A 22,699-nucleotide genomic window follows, 5' to 3' on the forward strand; every position below is an offset into this window, starting at 1 on the left:
GGCGGGTGGGGGCGGGGGGCGTCCGCCGCTCATGCCGCCCCGGCCGCTGAAGCCCCGGCCGCGCCGCCCTCCCGCCTGCCCGCCCGCGCCCGCCGCCGCCCCGCCGCCCCCAAGATGTGGCACAACGTGGGGCTGACCCTGCTGGTGTTCGTGGCCACGCTGCTGATCGTGCTGCTGCTGATGGTGTGCGGTGAGTGGGTAGTTAACACCCGCCGGCTCGGCTGGTCCTGCCGACTGGCTGGTTCTGTCTCTGGTTTTTAAAAGAGAAAAAAAGAAAAAAGACTGCCTGGGTGGGCAAGTGACGAAAACCCATGGGTTCTCCACTTGCCCCTCGGGAGTGAGCCCGGAGCTGGGTACCCCTGCCCACCGCAGAGGAGGGAGCCGGGTCCAGCGCTGGGCGTGTGGACTTGGGGTTAAGCCTGGCCGCCGCAGCGCCTCGATCGCCACCCTTGCCACAGATCAGCCCGAATCGTCACCTTGGCCTGTTTCTGAAGGTGCGGTGATCGGTTCGTCCTCTTGCTGTCTTGTTACATGTTCTGACTCCCGATGATAAAGCGAGGGAGGTTTCATTACCTTCCTTGAACCAGGGGCAGAAGCAAGAGTTGGCTTTGCAGCACGCGTGAGATTGTTTGCTTGAAGTTTAGGCGTAAGCTGAATTCCAAACAGCAGTGTCGAGACGAGGCAGAACTTAAAAAACACCGGCTATATTAAACTTCCAGGGTCAGGTAACCTAACTCTTAGTTCTGTAGAAATGGTGCTATTTTGTTCGCTGTGGTTTTTTTTTTCCCCCTTCCCCTCCATGGAATGAGAGGACGTGAAACTTTTTTCTCAAGGTAATTTTAGCGCAATTGTAGATTTTTTTTTTTCTAATACACAGTAACTGGTAGCTACCCAGCCATCTCATCCTCTGACACCCTCTTCTCCTTCTGCCCTCAATCTTTCCCAGCATCAGGGGCTTTTCCAATGAGTCTGTCGCATCAGATGACCAAAATACTGTTGGATGGCGTCACCAAGGCAATGAATGTGAACTTGGGCAAAATCTGGGAGATGGTGGGGAACAGGGAGGCCAGGCGTGCTGCAGTCCATGTGGTTGCAAAGAGTGGGACAGGACTGGGCGACTGAACAACAAACAACAGCAGATAGCCACAGCTCTCTTAGCAAAGGGGCTGAGCAATTGTGAACATTTGGGAAAGTGTTTACAACCAGATGTCAGTGAGTTTGCTTTTTCATAATTATCATATTGAAGTATGGATTCAGGTTGATGCAATAATTGGTTAGTATTCAAAATATGGGGCTTCTTCATTACCTGATTAATGCACCATGTGCTCAGTGTCAGCTGTGTTTGGAGACATTTAGGCATGTACATATATGTATATTTGTATTCATATACTTGTATGTGTATTTTAAATTTTCTTTTACATGACCATATACATGTGTATAGATAAACTTGTGTGTATATACTTGTTTGTATATTTTTAGTTTTCTTGCTTTTGCTAAGGCACTAGAGTTAAAGCTTCTAACTTACAGGCTTTTCTGATGATAAAGCAATCGGAAGGCCCTTGTCAGCTTCCTGCCTGTGATGTCAGGATTTGGGACTAATTATAGATGTTTAGGATCCTTGAAATAAGGAAAACCAAATCTTTGTGGTTTGTGTGGTTATGAGGAAGGAGGTAAACATGCTCTCCTTTCTGGTTTGAACGTGCAAACTACCTGGAGATGGCCCTGCACCATGTGAACCATACCCGCTTCCTTGTTGTTCGGTCGCTAAGTCGTGTCCGGCTCTTTGGGGCCCAGTGGACTGCAGCACACCTGTCTGTCTTTCACTGTCTCCCAAAGTCTGCTCAAACTCATGTTCACTGAGTCTGATGCCATCCAACCTTCTTATCCTCTGCCGCTCCCTTCTCACCACTTTATAGAGTATTTGCCAAACTTGCCTTTGAGACCTCAAAATTCCTATTTGCCACATATTCAGACTTGCTCTCTCATCCTCCAGTAGCCGTTTGACTTAAATTCTACTCATTTTTCTAAAAGTACCCCGCCTTTGACTTCAGAAAACAATGTGGAATGAGAGGTGAGGTGTGCTAAGTAAAAGAATGCCGTATTTTGATTGGAGTGGTCGAGACTAGTAGCTGTAAGAAGTAATCTGAGCACTTTTTTGTTGGGAGAGTGAATTTTGGGGTAGCTTCGTGTTTTGACTAGTGGGGGAGCCTGGGGCTTAGGGAGGAGGAGGGATGGATCCCACCACATATGAAAGAGAAACTAAGTCTGCTGTAACAATATAGACATTAAACCACAGAAATTTATTTTCTTACATCTGGAGGCTAGAAGTTCAAGCAGGGTTAATTTCCTCTGAGCCTCTCTACTTGACTTACAGATGACCATCTTCTCCCTGTGTCTTAACATTTCATCTGTGGGTGTGTCTATGTCCTAATCGTATGTAAGAAAGGCACCAGTCATATTGGATTAGGGCCCCACCTGTATCAATTTATTTAACCTTTAAATAAGCCTTTAAAGGCTTTGCCTCCAAATACAGTCACATTGGGGATTAAAAATCAATGACCTGGGTCTGCCCCAGGAAATGCATAGCCTGAAAGAACTCTGACCAGTTCTTTCACATAGTGAATTCTGATTTTCAAATTTCAGGATCCTTAGGGAGGTCTTCCTTCTATCTGTTGGTTGTACTTTCTTGCCTCTCATTCATTCTAAAAGTATTTTCCATCCCCACTATTCACTGAAACTGCTCTTGTCAAGGTCAGTCACAAATGGCCTCTGTATCACCAAGTCCATGGTCACTTTTGAGTTCTAATTCTGTTTATCCTCACAGACTCATTCTGTACAGGTGAGCATTCTTCCCAGGAAGCATTTCTTGTGGCTTCTGTACACTCTACCTTTATGGTGTTCTTCCTACCATAGTGGTTAATTGTTTTATCTTTTCCTGTCTTCCCATCCCCTAGAATTTAACTCTTTTTGACTAAATCTATGATAGGAAATGTTTTACATTATTCCCAGTACATTCATAAGTATGTAAATTACATGTATCAATCAGTTTATATGTACATGTTTCTATCTACCCATCAGCGCTCTTATCTCTGAATTAAAAATTTTACAGATTAGTACTTGGCCATTACTCCATGAGATGCATGCTATTTTCCTATATTACATTATATTTTCCTATAATACATTGTGTTATAGTAAAAATAAATATATGTTTCTGTTTTTACCTTCCATTCTGTCCCTTATCTAGTTCTAAAGATTTAAATAGTAATTCTAACTAATGACTAACATTGGTATCTCCAGCTATCACGACTCTCCCGCACCCTAGTTTCATGCCTCAGTACCCTGACTTGAAGATCTAATAACCATCTCAAACTAAACACATCTAAAACAGAACTTTTGATTTCTACAACCTGTTTGTTCCTCCTTGCTCACACGTTATCAGCAGCCAGGGACTTGGGTGTCATTCTTGGATTTGCCCTTTCCTTACAAATACTCACTCCATCTGGAAGTCACTTTCAGTTTTGTTTCTCTCTCTTTTTTTTTTGCCTTCCAGTGTTACTGAGCTATAATTGACATACGGCTGCTGCTGCTAAGTTGCTTCAGTCATGTCTGACTCTGTGAGACCCCGTAGACGGCAGCCCATCAGGCTCCCCCGTCCCTGGGATTCTCCAGGCAAGAATACTGGAGTGGGTTGCCATTTCCTTCTCCAATAAGTGAAAAGTGAAAGTGAAGTCGCTCAGTGTGTCTGACTCTTCGAGACCCCATGGACTGCAGCCCACCAGGCTCCTCCGTCCATGGGATTTTCCAGGCAAGAGTACTGGAGTGGGGTGCCATCACCTTCTCCGATAATTGACATCCAGCACTGTATAAACTTGGAGCTTCCCAGGTGGCTCAGTGGTAAAGAAACCGCCTGCAATGTTGGAGACAAAGGTTTGAACCCTGGGTCGGGAAGACCCCCTGGAGAAGGGAATGGCAACCCACTCAGATATTCTTGCCTGGAGAATCCCATGGACAGAGGAGACTGGTGGGCTACAGTCCATGGAGTCGCAGAAGAGTTGGACACACTTGAGCAACTTGGCAACAATTGTCGAGATCTAAGGAGTGCAACTTGAAAGATTTACACATATCATGAAATGATTATTTTTGTAAGTTTGGTGAATATCCATCATCTCCTCGATACAGAAGTAAGAAATAGAAAAAAAATTTTTTCCAGTGATGAGAACTCTTAGATTTTTTTACTCACTTAGCTTTCATATATAATATACATCAGTGTTAATTATATTTATCTTGTTGTACATTATGTCCCTAGTACTCATAACTAGAAATTTATCCCTATATTCAATCCCATTCCTCTCCTCCCCATCAGCCACAGATCTCTTTCTATGAATTTGTTTAAGTACTAATTGACCTACCACACTGTTAATTCCTGTTACAGGATATTGGGATTTGATATTGGTATACATTTCAAAAGTGATAGCCATGAAAGTCTAGTTATATCTGTCACTACAGAGATACGACATAGTTATTGACTTTATTCCCCATGGTGTACAGTTCATACCCATGACTCATTTACTTTGCAACTAAATTTGTACTTCTTAATCTCTCTCATCTACTTCTCCCTGCCCCACCCCCCTCTTTTGGCAACTATCTCTCTGTTCTCTGTATCTATGACTCTGTTTATGTTTAGTTATGGTTGTTCATTTGTTTTGTTTTTTAGATTTCACCTGTAAGTGAACTCATAGAGTGTTTTTCTTTCTCTGACTTATGACACTAACATACCTTTTAGATCTATCCAGGTTGTTACAAATGGCAAGATTTCATTTTTTAACCCCTATGGCCGAGTGATACTCCACTGTATATATATACTTTCTCTTTGTTATCTGTCTATTTCCCTTTGCACCAACCGTCTCCTCAGTTTCAGTCTGGTAGTCAGTTTTGTCTGTGGTGGTTTGACTCTTTGGCCATGGCACTCAGCGGTGCAGAGGCTGGCTGTATTTTATCTGTTTGTTTCCTCCAACGAGAGTGTAAGCTCAGTGGGGACATGGCCTTCTTTGGCTTGCTCATTGCTCTGTTCTTGGATCTTGGAGAGTAATGCCTGACATGTAGAGGGCCCTTGTATACCTGAAGTAGAAGTAAAGAAAGATTGCTCTGTATAAATTGTTAAACTCCTATTAGAAACACATGCTTAAGTGTATACAAACCAAGGTTGTCTCAAACTGGATAACCTTTGTATTCCTCAGTAAAATACACTTGTGAAAGTGAAGTCGCTCAGTTGTGTCCAACTCTTTGCGACCCCATGGACCGTAGCCTACCAGGCTTCTCCGTCCATGGGATTTTCCAGGCAAGTGTACTGGAGTAGGGTGCCATTTCCTTCTCCAGGGGATCTTCCTGACGTAGGGATTGAATCCAGGTCTCCCGCAATGCAAGCAGACGCTTTACCCTCTGAGCCACCAGGAAAGCCCCAAAATACACTTAGTGAACTCTTATGTTCAGGTGCTGTGGTGGAGGTCATGAGTATTCAAAAATTAATAAAGCACAATCCCCAGTATACTTTCTTAAATGTCTGGTAGTATTAATTTAGGTCAGGACTTTTCTTTTGGGGGAAGTTTTTAATTACAAACTCAGTATCTTTCATTTGGGCTAATGTTGGGCTATTCCAGTTAACCTGTTTTTTCTTGATTGAGCTTTTGAGTTTGTGTTTTTCAAGCACTGTCTGTTTAATCTGAATTAATATTCTCTTATCATTTATTATCTATAGGATCTGTGATGATGTCTTCTCTTTCATTCTTGGTATTGTGTTCTTTCTTTTGCTTATGGTCAGTCTGGCTAGAGGTTTATGAATTTTATTGATCTTCTCAAAGAATCTGGATCTTTTTGTTGTACTGATTTTTTATTTCTTTTTTGGGGGGTATCAAACCATTTTATTGAGGGGCTTTGGGGGGAGATTGAAAAGCTGGGAGGACAGTGACATCTGACAACCTTCTCTGAGCTATCTGCCCAGCTCCTCAGCTGCTGAAAGGCTGATTTTTTATTTCTTGTCCAAATTTTATTTCATTGGTTTATGTTTATCTTTATTTTCTTCTACTTATTTTGATTTTAATTTGTACTTCTAGTTTCTTATGGTAGAAACTTAGATTGTTGATTTTAAACTATTCTTATTTAAAAAGATAAAAATAGGTATTTAATGATGTTAATTTCTTTTTAAGTGTTAGTTTTGATTTTTTTTTAGAAAAACTTTATTTGGTTCAAAATGTTTTTTAGTTTCAGATGTGATTTCTCCTTTCAATTGTGAGTTATTTAGGACATTTCTTTTTTCCCCCCTATATATCATTTTATCATTTTCTAGTTAAATTTTATTATAGTGAGAAAATGTATCTTGTATCATAGAATTTAAGAAGGTTTACGCTTAATGGGCTTGCCTGGTGGCTCAGATGGTAAAGAATCTGCCAGCAATGCGGGAGAACTGGGTTTGATCCTTGGGTTGGGAAGATCTCCAGTATTCTCTGATATTCAGTGTTATCACTGTGGTTGATAGCATTGTTCCACAGTTCTGTTCAGCTATTCTGTTACATAGTAGGAATCTTAGGAGCTCTGAGATGGGTGAATTGGCGAAAGTCATTAAATCCTTAGTTTCTGGTACTTTTGGTGTGTAAGGCTTCCCTGGTGGCTCAGTAGGTAAAGCGTCTGCCAACAATGCGGGAGACCCGGGTTCAATCCCTGGGTTGGGAAGATCCCCTGGAGAAGGAAATGGCAACCCACTCCAGTACTCTTGCCTGGAAAATCCCATGGACTGAGAAGCCTGGTAGGCTATACAGTCCATGGGGTCGCAAAGAGTCGGACACGACTGAGGACTTTCCCTTTCCCTTTGGTGTGTATTGAGGGTGGGGGTTGGAGGATGGAAGTTGAATAGTTTGTGTGGGGTTTCTACTCTGTGTTCTAATACAGAAGAAACAGAAGAAAAAGTAGATAAGCCATACATTTTCCTTCCTTAAGGAACTTGTGTCTTGGGAGGAGGACTATTATTAATACAGTGACAGATGGAAGTGAATGTGAAATCCTAAAGTAATCACCCAAGAGAGTGTAATACTGAAAGGATAGTATAGTAGAAAGATGTAAAAATTATGTGTTGACGTTGCTTAAAGGGCTTCCCTGGTGGGTTAGATGGTAAAGAATCTGCCTGCAGTGCAGAAGACCCAGGTTCGATCCCTGGGTCAGGGTTGCTTAAAAATGGCAGTGATAGTGGTAATGACCCCATGTCTGTAGAGTTTGCCCTGGGTGGGGAAGAGACCACAGCCTAAGAGATGGTGACGATGGCTACCCTTTGATGAGTAATTTATGACATACAGGCATTCTCCTTAGCATGTGACACATATTCATTCTTTTTATTACTGTATTGTTTCTTTGAAAGTGTGTGGTGGTGTCTGCATTTTATAGATGAAAGTGAGACACATAGAGGTTAGCTTGCTCACATTTCAAGTGAGTTGTTGAATTAGGATTCATGGCCAAGCAGTGTGGCTGCAGCATGCCTCTGAGTTAAGAAATTGCAGTGGTAATCCAGTTGACAGTAAGGATGGAAGATGGCGCTGGGAATGTAACGAAGGAAGTAGACAGGAGAGGGTTTATTAGTGTAGAAGCCACAGTAGGGGAAGGCCATCGTGCTGGAATACCGTTTTCCACCTGAGGGGTGGGGAGGGGATACAGTACCCCTTATGGAAATATGAGCATCAGAAGAAAGAAATGTCAGATGGACATACTTTTTAAAGGTGTCTTCCAGCCAACGAGGTAGAGATTCCTTCCTGAGGTTTAAGAAACGGATAAAGTATGGATGAAAAATTTAGTCATATGTAAGAGAGCTCATATTTGGATCTATGGGACTGTTGTGATCGCTGAAAGGAGAGGAAAATTTTTTTAAAAAGAGGTTTTAAAGGGAATTTTAAAACTGTCCTTCATTTTCTGGATAACAGGGATTGAGGTGTGGAGGTATTTCGGTTCAACGTTGTGTTGGATCAGTGATGGTCCCCCGTGTATCTTTACAAAAGAGACATGCAGTAGAGGGAGCTTTGTGCGAAGAGTTGAAAGAGCAAGGTTCTGTTTTCACTTTGCCTGTGTCTTGGCCTTGGACATACTACCTTAGAAGTGAGCTTTAGCTGCCTTCTGTGTAAAAGAGAAAAAAGGTTACAGGATGGAACGTGGAAAAGAGCTTTATACCAATTGAGATTGGTATTGAGCCAGTCAGCTAACCATTTAGATATCATCATGATAGTGGGATTAAGTTAAGACAGTGGAGGAATGAGTCCATAGAGATAGGAGTTTTTTTCTACTGCACCCAGGCTTTTTGAACTAGGAGATCTTGGGTAGGCAGTCATGTTCTCATTTCCTGATTAGTGTTTTGTGTTTCAGCCATACTTTCACTATGAAAATATGAGAAATTTGATGCACTTAAGAAGAGAACTGGAGAAGGAATGGCAAACCACTTCAGTTATTTTTGCCTTGAGAACCCCATAAACAGTATGAAAAGGCAAAGAGTTAGGACACGGAAAGATGAACTTCCCAGATTGGTAGGTGCCCAATATGCTACTGGAGATCAGTGGAGAAATAACTCCAGAAAGAATGAAGAGACAGAACCAAAGCAAAAACAGCACCCAGTTGTGGATGTGACTGGTGATGGAAGCAAAGTCCGATGCTGTAAAGAGCAGTTTTGCATAGGAATCTGAATGTTAGGTCCATGAATCAAGGCAAACTGGAAGTGGTCAAACAGGAGATGGCAAGAGTGAATGTCAACGTTTTAGGAATCAGCGAACTAAAATGGACTGGAATGGGTGAATTTAACTCAGATGACCATTATATCCACTACTGTGGGCAAGAATCCCTTAGAAGAAATGGAGTAGCCATCATGGTCCAAAGGAGTCCAAAATGCAGAACTTGGATGCAATCTCAAAAACAACAGAATGATCTCTGTTCATTTCCAAGGCAAACCATTCAAAATCACAGTAATCCAAGTCTATGCCCTGACCCGTAATGCTGAAGAAGCTGAAGTTGAACGGTTCTATGAAGACCTACAAGACCTTCTAGAACTAACACCCCCAAAAGATGTCCTTTTCATTATAAGGGACTGGAATGCAAAAGTAGGAAGTCAAGAAACACCTGGAGTAACAGGCAAATCTGGCCTTGGAGTACAAAATGAAGCAGGGCAAAGGCTAATAGAGTTTTGCCAAGAGAATGCACTGGTCATAGCAAATACCTTCTTCCAGCAACAAGAGAAGACTCTACACATGGACATTACCAGATGGTCAACACTGAAATCAGATTGGTTATATTCTTTGCAGCCAAAGATGGAGAAGCTCTATACAGTCAACAAAAACAAGACAGAGCTGACTGTGGCTCAGATCATGAACTCCTTATTGCCAAATTCAGACTTAAATTGAAGAAAGTAGGGAAAACCACTAGACCATTCAGGTACGACCTAAATTAAATCCTATACGATTATCCAGTGGACGTGAGAAGTAGTTTAAAGGGATTAGATCTAATAGAATGCCTGAAGAACTATGGATGGAGGTTCATGACATTGTACAGGAGACAGGGATCAAGACCATCCCCATGGAAAAGAAATGCAAAAAAGTAAAATGGCTGTCTGAGGAGGCCTTACAAATAGTTGAGAAAGAAGAGAAGCAAAAGCAAAGGAGAGAAGGAAAGATACACCCATTTGAATGCGGAGTTCCAAAGAATAGCAAGGAGAGATAAGAAAGCTTTCCTCAGTGATCAGCGCAAAGAAATAGAGGAAAATAATAGAATAGGAAAGACTAGAGATCTTTTCAAGAAAATTAGAGATACCAAGGGAACATTTCATGCAAAGATGGGCTCGATAAAGGACAGAAATGGTCTGGACCTAACAGAAGCAGAAGAGATTAAGAAGAGGTGGCAAGAATACACAGAAGAACTATACAGAAAAGATCTTTAGGACCCAGATAATCACAATGGTGTGATCACTCACCTAGAGCCAGACATCCTGGAATGTGAAGTCAAGTGGGCCTTAGGAAGCATCACTACTAACAAAGCTAATGGAGGTGATAGAATTCCAGTTGAGCTATTTCAAATCCTAAAAGATGATGCTGTGAAAGTGCTGCACTCAGTATGCCAACAAATTTGGAAAACTCAGCAGTGGCCACAGGACTGGAAAAGGTCAGTTTTCATTCCAATCCCAAAGAAAGGCAATGCCAAAGAATGCTCAAACTATCACACAATCATGCTCATCTCACATGCTAGTAAAGTAATGCTTAAAATTCTCCAAGCGAGGCTTCAATAGTACATGAACCGTGAACTTCCAGATGTTCAAGCTAGATTTAGAAAAGGCAGGGGAACCAGAGATCAAATTGCCAACATCTGTTGGATCATCAAAAAAGCAAAAGAGTTCCAGAAAAACATCTACTTCTGCTTTAAGTCTTTGACTGTGTGAACCACAACAAACTGGAAATTTCTTAAAGAGATGGGAATACCAGACTGCCTAACCTACCTCTAGAGAAATCTGTATGCAGAAAGCAACAGTGAGAACTGGACATGGAACAACAGACTGGTTCCAAATAGGAAAAGGAGTACGTCAAGGCTGTATATTCTCACCCTGCTTATTTAACTATATGCAGAGTACATCATGGGAAATGCCGGGCTGGATGAAGCACAAGCTGGAATCAAGATTGCTGGGAGAAATATCAATAACCTCAGATATGCAGATGACACCAACCTTAATGGCAAAAAGTGGAGAACTAAAGAGCCTCTTGATGAAAGTGAAAGAGGAGAGTGGAAAAAGTAGGGTTAAAACTCACATTCAGAAAACTAAGATCATGCCATCCAGTCCCATCACTTCACGGCAAATAGATGGGGAAACAGTGACAGACTTTATTTGGGGGGGCTCCAAAATCACTCAGATTGCAGCCATGAAATTAAAAGATGCTTACTCCTTGGGACCAACTTAGACAGCATATTTAAAAACAGAGACATTACTTTGTCAACAAAGGTCCATCTACTCAAGACTGTGGTTTTTCCAGTAGTCACGTATGGATGTGAGAGTTGGACTATAAAGAAAGCCAAGTGCCGAAAAATTGATACTTTTGAACTGTGGTGTTGGAGAAGACTCTTGAGAGTCCCTTGGACTGCAAGGAGATCCAACCAGTCCATCCTAAAGGAGATCAGTCCTGGGTGTTCATTGGAAGGACTGATGCTGAAGCTCCAATACTTTGGCCACCTGATGTGAAGAACTGACTCATTTGAAAAGACCTGGATGGTAGGAAAGATTGAAGGTGGAGGAGAAGGGGATGACAGAGAATGAGATGGTTGGATGGCATCACTGACTCAATGGACATGGGTTTGGGTGGACTTCGAGAGGTGGAGATGGACAGGGAGGCCTGGTGTGCTACGGTCCATGGGGTCGCAAAGAGTCAGACATAACTGAGCCACTGACCTGAACTGGTGAACTCATTCCTCTGATTTGCTGATCCTGCCCTCTTCTATGGTGATGAGTTACTTTGAGCCTTTGTTTTCTTATCTAGAAAATGGGGATAATGATTCCTAGTCTCACTAGTTCAGAGGGCTAATGAGAGTATTAAATTAAATGTTGAATGTAAAAGCACTTGGTGAACTGAGAACTCTGTGATTACAACTGTCCTCTGGGTTTGTGGCGTGTTGATGGTGATGCTTCATTATTCGGGTTCATCTGCTGTTGCTACCGTTCTGCTGCCAGCACATGTATCTTGCATTGTTGTGTTAGCTGCTCAGTCGTGTCCAACTCTTTTCGACTCCATGGATGTAGCCCACCAGGCTCCTCTGTCCAGGAATTCTCCAGGCAAGAATACTGGAGTGGGTAGCCATTCCCTTCTTCAGGGGATCTTCCCAACCCAGGGATCGAACCCGGGTTACTTGCATTGGCAGATGGGTTCTCTACTGTTTGAGCCAGCCGGGAAGCCCTTTATCTTGCATAGAAAGGCAATATACAGTGCGTTTTCATGGAATGCATCCTCTGAACTAATGCTTGGGTACTGGCACACACAAGTTGAGTACTTCTTTGCTTATCCCAGGATACACAACCTCTGTTGCCAGCTGGTTTATCTAACAAAGAGACTTGCCTTTTAAACTGTGAAAAACTGTGGTACTTGTTTAACAATTAGTATACATTTTTGACTATAAGTGCATATAGTTTTGTTCAGTCCTTCTCCCTGCCCCCTCTTTCTGTTGTCCCTCCCTCCCTCCATCCATTTTTCTCTTAGAACCCCAGGACAAGATAGGAGACCCACGGTCTACAGAATAAAAATAGGTAAAGAGTTTCTGGTGTCTGCATATCAGGTTTGGGTGGGAGGAACTGTACGAGCTAAACTTCTACAAGAGGCCCTGTAGGCACCCGGTATTCTTGCCTAAAAAATCTCGTGGACAGAGGAGGCTGGCGGGCCACAGTCCGTGGGGTCGCAGAGACTTAGTGACTAAACAGCAGCAGCAGAGGAGCTATGAATACATGCGTGTTATGAATATCCCATCTCTCTCCTGCTCCTCCATTGCTTATCCTTTTCTCCTTTTCCTTGGCTACTTGCTGTAATTGATCTGCTGTGGCACTCATATTTCTTCTTCGCGTGGTCTCTTTTCCACACCTACCTGTGCATCAGAATCATCTAGGGAACTTAGAAAGGATGAGCAAGCACAATTCTGGAAACTGATTTGCAGTGTCCAGGATGAGTCGCTGGGAACCAGTAGCTTCCCAAGGCTCCCAAGCAGAGGATGGTGAGTAGCCAGTTTGAGTGATGCAGTGTGGTCATCGCATGTGTAGGGTCATTCCATTGGACAATAAATAAATGCTTTCAAAATTGCTTTCCACTTAGACATATTCTCCCTAAAAGGGAGAATAGGACTTCCAGCCTCGGCAGATCCTACCTCACCTGGAGGGAATGTGATGTGCCAGAAGAATGTAGAAAGACAGTGATAGTTAACAACAGTTTGGCTATAAATGATCCGTGCAGAACATCCCCTCACAGTACCTGTCCCGAAGTTAAGTTTATTGTGGTTTAGTCACCAAGTGTCCAATTCTTTGTGACCCAGTGGAGTGTAGCCCGCCAGACTCCTCTGTCCATGGAATTTTCCCAGGCCAGAGTACTGGAGTGGGTTGCCATTTCCTTCTCGGGGGGGATCTTTCTGGCCCAGGGATTGAAATTGTGTCTCCCACGTTGGCAGGTGAATTCTGTACTGTTGAGCCACCACACCAGGGAAGCCCAAAGAAAAAGCTGTTTTTATTTCCAGGTCTAATGAACATAGCCAGTGACTAGTAGCAGTTTTTTCCGGCACTGTAGTACCTCTCCTAACTTCTTCTTTGCTAAGTCACACTTTTCCACTCTACCTATTGGGAGTTTTAATCGTGGTTCTTTTTCCAAAATAAATGTTGTGTAGTTGTGTTTCCATTCAAATTGCCTGGCATTTTGAGTGTCATCCTCTGTTCAGACAGTTAACACTGATGAATGGTCTGTTGCCTAAGCACCAGCTCTTCCCGGCTCTAAGTGCCAGGAGATAGAGCCCCCTCCCCTGCCGTCTCCCCAGAATTACAGCTGTGTGAAAACTTAGTCTTTACTTGGAAAATAACTGGTGAACTTCCCCGAATCTAGCGAATACCCCTGCAGTTCTTGGTTGTTAGGGTTCACGCTACAATTTCCTTTTTAACTTTGCTTTCTCACCCTATCATTACAGTAGCCGTTGAGAAAGGCAGCACAGTGGATGTTTCTTTGGCTGCCCAGCGGATGATCTCCACGTCTGTATTAGGGAGAATTCTCTGCCTCACGATTTTTTGTGGGAAGCAGCCTCCCTACCTACATGCTCTTCCACGTGCAACCCTCACTCACACCCAGGCAGAATAGGGAGAAATGAGCTGCTTTTCAGGTTTGCTTAACTGCAGGTGAAGGTAATAATTAAAGAGGTGTGACGTGCTTTAGCTGGTGTGGTGGGGAGGGGAGTGTCGTGTGTAGAGGCTGTAACTTGCTACCCCAGCCTCTGGAGTCTCTCTGATTGGCTACCTCATTCTGAATTTTGACTTCAGATCGAATCCCTTACATTGTTTGGTTGCTGGCAGTGATTTTTTTTAAAAGTCTTTTGTTTGGGATGTGTTTTATTAAAATTGAGAAAGAATTCGTGGTCTCACTGAATGCTCTTTTATTTCTATCTCCCAAGACTGACTGCTGAAGCGGTCTCCAGTTCCTTTCTTGCAGATTCCTATGCTGGGGGACTTGACTTTCTCTGAACCATCCCAAGGGCAAGAGTATTTTATGGTGGGAGCCCCACTGGTGACAGCCCTTCCCTCTTCGGTCAGAAGAGTTCCAGTTACTTCCCTTTACATTCTAAATTTTTGCTCATTTTATACCTAATAACCACTGTTAGAATCTTTGATCTTTATGAGGTCAAGACTATCATCATCATTGATTGCGCTTGCTTATAATTTTCCTGATGGTAAATTTACCTCCATAACATCTATTTAGCACTTAACTTTTAGGTTGAGTTCTCATAATTAACCTAAGAGAGGTTTTTCTTAGTATCTTGAAATCACTTGGGCTTATTTAGGCCAATTAATGGTATTTGGGTATTTAAAACGAGAAGTCTACAGAGTTCAGTTCAGTTCAGTTGTGTCCGACTCTTTGCGACCCCATGGACTGCAGCACGCCAGGCCTCCCTATCCATCACCAGCTGCCAGAGTCTACCCAAACCCATGTCCATTGAGTCAGTGATGCCATCCAACCATCTCATCCTCTGTTGTCCCCTTTTCCTCCTGCCCTCAATCTTTCCCAGCATCAGGGTTTTCTTAAATGAGTCAGCTCTTCGCATCAGGTGGCCAAAGTATTGGAGTTTCAGCTTCAACATCAGTCCTTCCAGTGAACACCCAGGACTGATCTCCTTTAGGATGGACTGGTTGGATCTCCTTGCAGTCTACAGAGTATTCATGAATTATTTGTTGGTTTCTGATATTTTTCTCCTGATTTTTCCAATTGTCAAAACATTTTTCTATGTCCACTGTGGAAAATTTTTGATATGGACAGAGAAGTATCATAAAAAAGTATAGTTTCCCCCCATTGACCTACAGATTCAATACAATCCCTGTCAAAATTCTTGCAATTTTTTTTTCCAAAAATTGACAAGATAATTCTAAAATGACACATGGAAATGCAAGAGACTCAAATGCAAGCGACTCAAAATAGCCTTGAAAAGAACAAAGTTCGTGAACTTATACTCTTGATTTTAAAACTAAACACAAAGCTACTAAAATTAACATAATGTATGTATGGCATAAGGATAGGCAGATCAATGGAATAGATCTTTGTGACCCCATGGACTATACAGTCCATGGAATTCTCCAGACCAGAATACTGGAGTGGGTAGCTGTTCCCTTTTCCAGGGGATCTTCCCAACCCAGGGACCAAACCCAGGTCTCCTGCATTGCAAGTGGATTCTTTTACCAGCTGAGCCACAAGGGAAGCCCAGAAATAAACTATAACATTTATGAGCATTGGAATTTTGACAAAATTGCGAAAACAGTTTAATAGAGGGATGAATAGTCTTTTCAACAAATAGTTCTGCAACAATTTAGTATTCACATGCAAAAGGATTAATTTGGATCTTTTACACCAAAGTTAAATAAAATCAATCAAAGACCTACGTGTAAGAGCTAAAACTAAACCTCTCAGAAGAATGCATAGGCATAAATCTTCATGACCTTGAGTTAGTCAGTGGTTCCCTAGATATGGTACCCAGAAGCATAAGCAACCAAAGAAAAACAAAACAAATGGATTTCATCAAATAAAAACTAACTTAGGCTCCATCATAATTAAAAAACTATCATACTTCAAAGAACATGATCAAGACAATGAAAAGACCAGCCTACAGAATGGGCAAAAAATGTTTGCAGATCCTATTTCTGATAAACAACTGCTATCAAGAATATATTTAGAATTCCTACAACTCAATAAAAAGACAAGCTGATTATAAAGTGGGCAGAGAGGTTTAATAGACATTCCTCCAAAGAAGATTTACAAATGGCCAGTAAACACAAGAAAAAGATATTCAGCAAATTTAGTCATTAGTGAAGTACGATCATAAAAGCCACTATGATATACCACTTCATACCCGCTAGGATGACTATAATAAAAAAGGTGGAAAATTGAAAGCCTTGGTGAGGATGTGGAGAAACTGAGCGCCTCTTACATTTCTGATGGGAATGTAAAATGGCACAGCTGCTTTGGATAGGACTTCAGCAATTTCACAGACAGTTACGTGAAGGTTATCATATGACCCAGCAGCTCTGCCCCTTGGTGTACAGTGAACCCTTGAACAACACGGGTGTGAACTGTGTAGGTCCACTTATGTGTGAATTTCTTGTCCTAAATACATCTGCAGTTAAGTACATGATATGAGGTTGAATCATTGGGTGTGGAACCATGGATATGGTGGGCCTACTGTAAAGCTGCAGATGGATTTTCAAAGGTGAGGAGGGTCTAACCATGGCCTTGTTCGGGAGTCGGTTGTTATATCCAGGAGAAGTGAAAATATGTTAGTGCAAAACTTTGTACACTTGGTCATGGGCATCCCGTGTAATCCCAGAGTTTGTCTTTATGCCTTGTCCATAGTAAATGCTTGATAACCGTTTGTTACATAAATTGTGATCACTTACACCTTTAGATTATGCATCCTATTTTGTAGTGTACCCCTGACACAGAGTTAACTGAAATGCTCTCAGTTGATAATGCTGGGCTTAATAATTTTTCTGAGTGTTTTTTATCTCTCTTTAGGTTGGTATTTTGTTTGGCATCTTTTTTTGTCAAAATTCAAGTTTCTTCGGGAACTGGTGGGAGACACCGGATCCCAGGAGGGAGACCGTGAGCCTTCAGGATCTGAGACCGAAGAAGATGCTTCACCGTCTCCGCACAGGATCAGGTCTGCTCGCCAGAGGAGGGCCCCTGCCGATGAAGGCCACTGAGCCAGCCAGTCCTGTGATGGCAAATGACCAAGGGTTCTGGGAGTCTCTCTGTAATGATGGGGCTTTGCAGTTTGCTAAAGGAGTGAAGAACATTCATTCTTGGATTCTAAGTCCAATTCAAAAAAAGATTTACATGTAAGCCATATGCAAATAAAGGGAAGTTCAACCAAATCGGACCATTGCGGATTTCATCGTTAAGATAATTTTTGCTTATATGCTTAAACATATATACTTTTTCTTTGACCCTTGGGCTTCTTTTCTTGCACTGGTGTTAATCTGATAAATATTACAGGCTTGAAAATCCATATTTTATTAATGTTAGTTCTGCGCCATGTTTCCCCTCTCCCCTCCCGCCCCCATATCATGCCTTGTCTGAAATTGGGATATATCTCGCCGTTACAGTCAACCAGGCAACAGTCGTGATGTAATTACCCTCGTCTGGGCATGTGGACCTCAGGCTTGTCATAGCACCATTACTGATTGTTGGTATCAAATGTGTCAGGTTTAACTGCCTTTTAAAAATGTCTTCAAAAAGATTACACTATGATTCAGCCTTGAAACGAAAAGTTATCGTGTATGCAGAAAAGCACGGCAACAGAGCAGCAGGGCGCGCGTTCCACATCAGCGAGGCAAACATCCGTCGCTGGAGGAGCGACCGAAACTCCATATTTTCTTGTAAAGCCACCACAAAGTGCTTTACGGGACCTAAGAAAGGAAGATACCCGCAGGTAGACGAGGGTGTGCTACATTTTGTCAGTGAGACGCGTGCAAAAGGGCTGCCCGTCACACGCCAAGCAATGCAGCTGAAGGCCGGAGAAATTGCCAAAGCCCTCGGAATAGACGAAGCGAAGTTCAAAGCCACCAGAGGCTGGTGTGATCGATTTATGCGTCGAGCAGGCCTGTCCTTGAGGCGTCAGACCTCACTGCGTCCAAAGCTTTCCGCTGACGTTAACCAGCGGGTGGTGCCCGAGCGCCATTTAAAGCGATGCTCTATCACCAGGGCGCTTGACGATGCCCAGCGGGGTGTGGTCTGGAGGAACGCAGACGCCCATCTGAATGATTCTGAAGAGTTAGACTCAGACTACGACGTTATAGTCATCACTTAAGCAGCTTATTTCATCATGCACTTCCTGGACTTGAGCACAAGGTTGATCTGATATACCTGTTTGAAAGCTCTGTTTGAGTAAATCAGAAAACTAGACATTCTGCAGAATACAAAAGCATCCTGTCATAGTTGAATCGCCTGTGTCTTTTCTTAGTGATATTTATGGTGCATCTTCCCGTCGATGGTATCTTAGGTTACGGGGAAAAAAAATAGTCTGTAAATTTATTTTTATTCCTAGGATAGCAACTATTTATTGGGGAACTTAATTCTGACTCTTACCATATTGTTAAAATAGTTATCCTCTGAGACACATTTTGGAGCACCCTGTTCACGATTCTAGAATAGAAATGTGGGAATCTCGGCTCTGTCCTCTTCCTTCAGGAAGGGTAGGCTTCATTACTCCTTGCACATGGGAGGACTTCATGCTCAAGGCATGTGTTGAGGAGAAAATACTTCTTCACAGACAGCAGTTCAGTGACAAGGCCTCCTAGGTGCTTGGTATTGAGAGAGCGCGGGTGAAAATGCCTGCTTTCCTGTAAAGTGATTCCTGCCATGTTCCCTTGTTTGTCTTCACTGAACTTTGGACTGAGTGTTTCCTGGGGAAGAGAGCTATGCATTAAAGAACTTTCCCATTTAGTGTTGCCTGCTTTACATGAAAGTGAATTGCAAAGCCAACTTACTTTATTAATCTTAAGTTCTTTCTATTTTAAATGTTTGTTTCTCAAGAACTAGTCATTACAGAATATCACGTCTATTTCATGACTCTGTAATTTTGTTTGATACCTCATACTCCACGCTGATAGTTTTATTAACAGTTCATCTGCTCTGCCCCAAATTGATGAACACCTGTGCTGTCACTGTGGCCCTTTGCATGTACTAAAAGGGAATTTACAGAGTTTAACTTTACTTTTCAATATTTGCTAAGGGGAGCGGTCCCCAGCAGCTGAGAGCGGGGCACCGTCTTTGTTTCCTTACTGGATACAGTTTTTTCTCTATGTGACTATATTGTTCAAGCATTCATTTTAATGCTTTTGTACTAGCTAAATATCACATTAAAGTGCTCATCAGGTAGGGGAAAACCTCATGCTTCTTGGTGCTGGGAGGATATTTGAATTGGATTTTTTGCAGGCTGATATTTGGAGCTATGCTTTGTAGTGAATGTCTTAGGTTAGATAATAGTTGCTGACCAACTTTTTTAGTAGCTGGAAAGCTTCCTATTGTGTCAGTATTAAGAGTGATGGCCAACATAACCCCTAAAATATGCAAGGGTCATCCACAAATTAATCCATGTAAAGATATACATGTTGGTATTATTTATTAATATTTATGCTTTTATGAATGTCTTTAAAAATAGAATTTTAAGAAATATTCTGCTTAGCTTGCTTGGGAAATATGCCCAAAGCATATTAATAGCTCACACTCTGCCATGTTTTAACTCTTAGGAAAGTAACAAGAAGTCGCTGCTGCCAATATGAAAATTCTACAAACTGATTTCTTTGTTTGAAACATTTTTTCCCCCTATGCACCCTTTTCCTAATAGACTCACCATACCATATATATCTAAGGCCACTGAAGGAGGCAAGAGAAATAGTTAGCACAGAGTTACTCGTGTGATACAGGGTTTTTGCTTTTCCTGTTTAGTGCTTTTGTAGCTGAACTTACAGAGCACATCATAAGTGCATTTCCAGTTTCTTAGTGGCCTGTGGCTGATGTTGAAGCTTGGAGGGTTCCGAGCATGAAAACAAAACAAACAAGTATTAGTCTTGTCTGAATGCTCTCAGACAGTGATGGTGACCCCAGACGCCCTCGTTGGAGGATGAGTTCTAAAACGAGAGGACTCTAGTGGGTGCTTTCATTTCTGTCCAACCAACCACTTACAAATTGTTTTTCTTCTTTTGCTTCTGAAACTTCTGTGATAATTCCGTATATCAGATTTATTGGTAGCATTGCTCTGATTTCAAGGCCAAAAGACACTAAATATTTGTGTGACACTGTTAAAATTTTTAAGATTTACACTCATCCAGTGGCTCTCTGTAGTGATGTTTTCGTGGTGGGAACATCGTTTTGTGGTGGATAGCCAATGTACATGCTGACCCATTTCTTTAGATGTTATCAGATTTAAAAACAAGTTCAACCTGTCATTTTAACTGAAAGTTGGGAATATAGTAGGTAATGGTTTCACAAAATAGGGCATTTTAAACCAAAATGTGTTGAAAGATTTGAAAGTAGTGCATTTTTACTTTTTAGAGTTACATGCTGCAGTATTTTTAAATTCAGTTTTTTTTAAAAGCTATGTTTTAATGTAACATGTAACCAGTGTAACATTAGCTTTTGACTGGTAAACTTGAAGTGCTTTTATATTTCAGGTTGACTTTAAAAAGCCAATGAGCAGTACTCAAAGGTTATGGGTTCTTAAGCAATTAATGGAGTAGTATTTTGATATGGAGTCTAAAATGAAAGCACCTTGTATTGTCTGCTTTTAAAGTATTCTATAGTTTTTAACTTAAAGCATAAAGAGAAACATTTTATCTTATATTAATAAAAATTATCATTTTCACTTATTAATGTACATGTATCCCTTGCTTTATGACCAGTGTTCATTACCCTTTAAGTTCTATGCATAACCATTCACCAAATACTGCTGCTCTGGTTTCTTGAAGGAAACGTTCTGTGCTATGCTATGGTATATTGTCATCTTGCTGCTTGACAAATAGGTTTATAAGGAATTAGAACTGTGTGTGTTCATAATGCCTTTGTATAACGAGATGAGGAGTCCGTGTAAATGTTATTCGCTGTAAAACAGTTACTAGCTGTTAAAACTGGTCAACGCTATGTCTAAAGCTTCTGTGGTTTCTGTATGATGTCACTTTACAAAGAATAAATTAAAGTGAAAACAAAAGTTGTGTTTGTTTCACTGATGAAGTATAAGAAGTGTGAAGGGTGGCTTGGACATGAGGGATTGGAAACCAGCCATTTTTACCGGTGGGCTCACCCTTCACCTCATTTGTCAAACTAAACCTCTACAAGAATTAGGACAAGTTAGCAGTAACATTCCTAGTAGATGAAAAGAATGGACTTGAAACCTAAGGACATACAATGTCAGAACTAGTTTACATTTAACGTTTAGCCCTTTTTCCTTCTCAGGCTTCATCCCGTATCCTCAAGATTGTTTGGAAGATCTGTTCACCATAGGTCACATCTCCCGTTTTGTTGGTGTTAACCACCAGGAAGACTGGCTGAGGAGACTGATGAAAGCCAAGTAAGAAGATGGAGGGATGCCTTTGAAACCCATTTGAGATGGGGAACCGTGAACTGCTATGGCTGGGTGCCAAGTTTTGATTTTTGCTCCACGGTGCTCAGCTGCCAAGAATGTAGAATGGAAAAAGTGGCCTGTGCCAGGGTCAGGCTTTGTAAGGTAGGGGTGTCTCAAGGGCACGGTCGCTCGAGATTGCTGGAGGCCGGCCATGGGGTCTTGGCTGGATCATAAGAGAAGCCAGATCAGTAAGCACCAAAGTGGGGCAAGTGGGAAGGCATGGAGGTGGGAGGTAGTAAGATGCGTGAGTGTAATCGAACAGAAAATTGGATTGGAGGCTAGGATTTTGGAGGGGAAGCAACCACAGAGAAGGGGAATCTGAACTGTGACGCATCCTAGGGTGTCGTGAGGGCCATCAGCCTGGCCACGAATAGTTCTGCCTGATGGCTGGAGTCAGGATGGAAAAGGGGACTGGGTCAGGGACGCGGAAGACTGATCTTCAGGTCTGGGAGGTCAGGCGGCTCTTAGGAGGGAGTTTGCTGAGAATGAAAGAGGCGTGTTCTTGGGGAGCTGTGAGAAGGCTTTGTCTTCAGCCTGTCCCTTCCCCCCGACCCCAGCAGCTCTACAAGCCAGAGCATGAGTGTTACAATTAATGTGCTTTGGTTATAAAAGTGATCACTGTTGATGAAGAACTTCCTTGGGGATAGGGAGGACAGAAGAAGGGAGGACAACAGAAGCTTCTCAAAGAATCTTAGCGGGCGGGGGGAGTTTATCAGGGAGAGGACGTGAAGACGCTTCTGGACAGAAAAGGCTGAGGGAAGGTGCCTGGTTTGCAGAACAGTAGGTATTACGGTTGACTGTTCTGGAATGGAGAATTTGACTGGGGTGTGATGTTTTGGAGCTGGAGAAGTAGGAAAGATGAGGTCATCAAAGACCTCATATGCAGTGTCAGCGGCTTTACCATCTTGCGTGGCTGCAGCACCTGGACCGACTGCCGTGGCTCAGGAAGTTCATGCTGACTGCACGAAGGAGTCCTCGCGTGAAGATGCAGTGGAAGTGGTGCTAGACAGCCAGCGGTGGGCTGGGAGGGAGTTACAGCCCTGGAAGTTTGAGGATGAAGCATCCACAGGGCTTGAGGCTGGGTCGTGAAGGCAAGTGACTAGAGAACTGAAAGACGGTTTCAGCGTTGGAGGTCAGCAGTACTGGGATGTGTACAGAAGAAGTAGGCTTGAGGTTGGTCCAAGGGAGACGAAAGATGAGAGTCCAGGTTGGGGCATACCTATCTGAGGTGCTTACAGCCTCCTGGGTGGACAGAAATAATCAACAGTTGTAAAAATGGTAGGAAGGTCATCCATGGTCA

At 42.4% G+C, this 22,699-nt stretch overlaps 1 protein-coding gene across 1 annotated transcript; it reads left to right on the forward strand.

Moving 5' to 3' along the window:
- Window positions 1–25: 25 nt before the first annotated feature.
- SMIM13 (small integral membrane protein 13) lies at window positions 26–20,985 on the forward strand. The gene is made up of 2 exons (XM_040249440.1): window positions 26–190; window positions 16,794–20,985. Exons 1-2 carry the CDS (start codon window positions 115–117, stop codon window positions 16,979–16,981), a joined length of 264 nt encoding a protein of 87 aa, XP_040105374.1. The 5' UTR covers window positions 26–114; the 3' UTR covers window positions 16,982–20,985.
- The last annotated feature ends 1,714 nt before the right edge of the window (window positions 20,986–22,699 follow it).

The sequence above is a fragment of the Oryx dammah genome, unplaced genomic scaffold, assembly GCF_014754425.2.
Source record: "Oryx dammah isolate SB20612 unplaced genomic scaffold, SCBI_Odam_1.1 HiC_scaffold_11, whole genome shotgun sequence".
Lineage (NCBI taxonomy): Eukaryota > Metazoa > Chordata > Mammalia > Artiodactyla > Bovidae > Oryx > Oryx dammah.

Coding starts and splice junctions, on each gene's coding strand:
- SMIM13 (XM_040249440.1), top strand. CDS start 115: ATGTGGCACAACGTGGGGCTGACCCTGCTGGTGTTCGTGGCCACGCTG. Junction 191..16,793: donor GCTGCTGCTGATGGTGTGCG/GTGAGTGGGTAG, acceptor ATCTCTCTTTAG/GTTGGTATTTTGTTTGGCAT.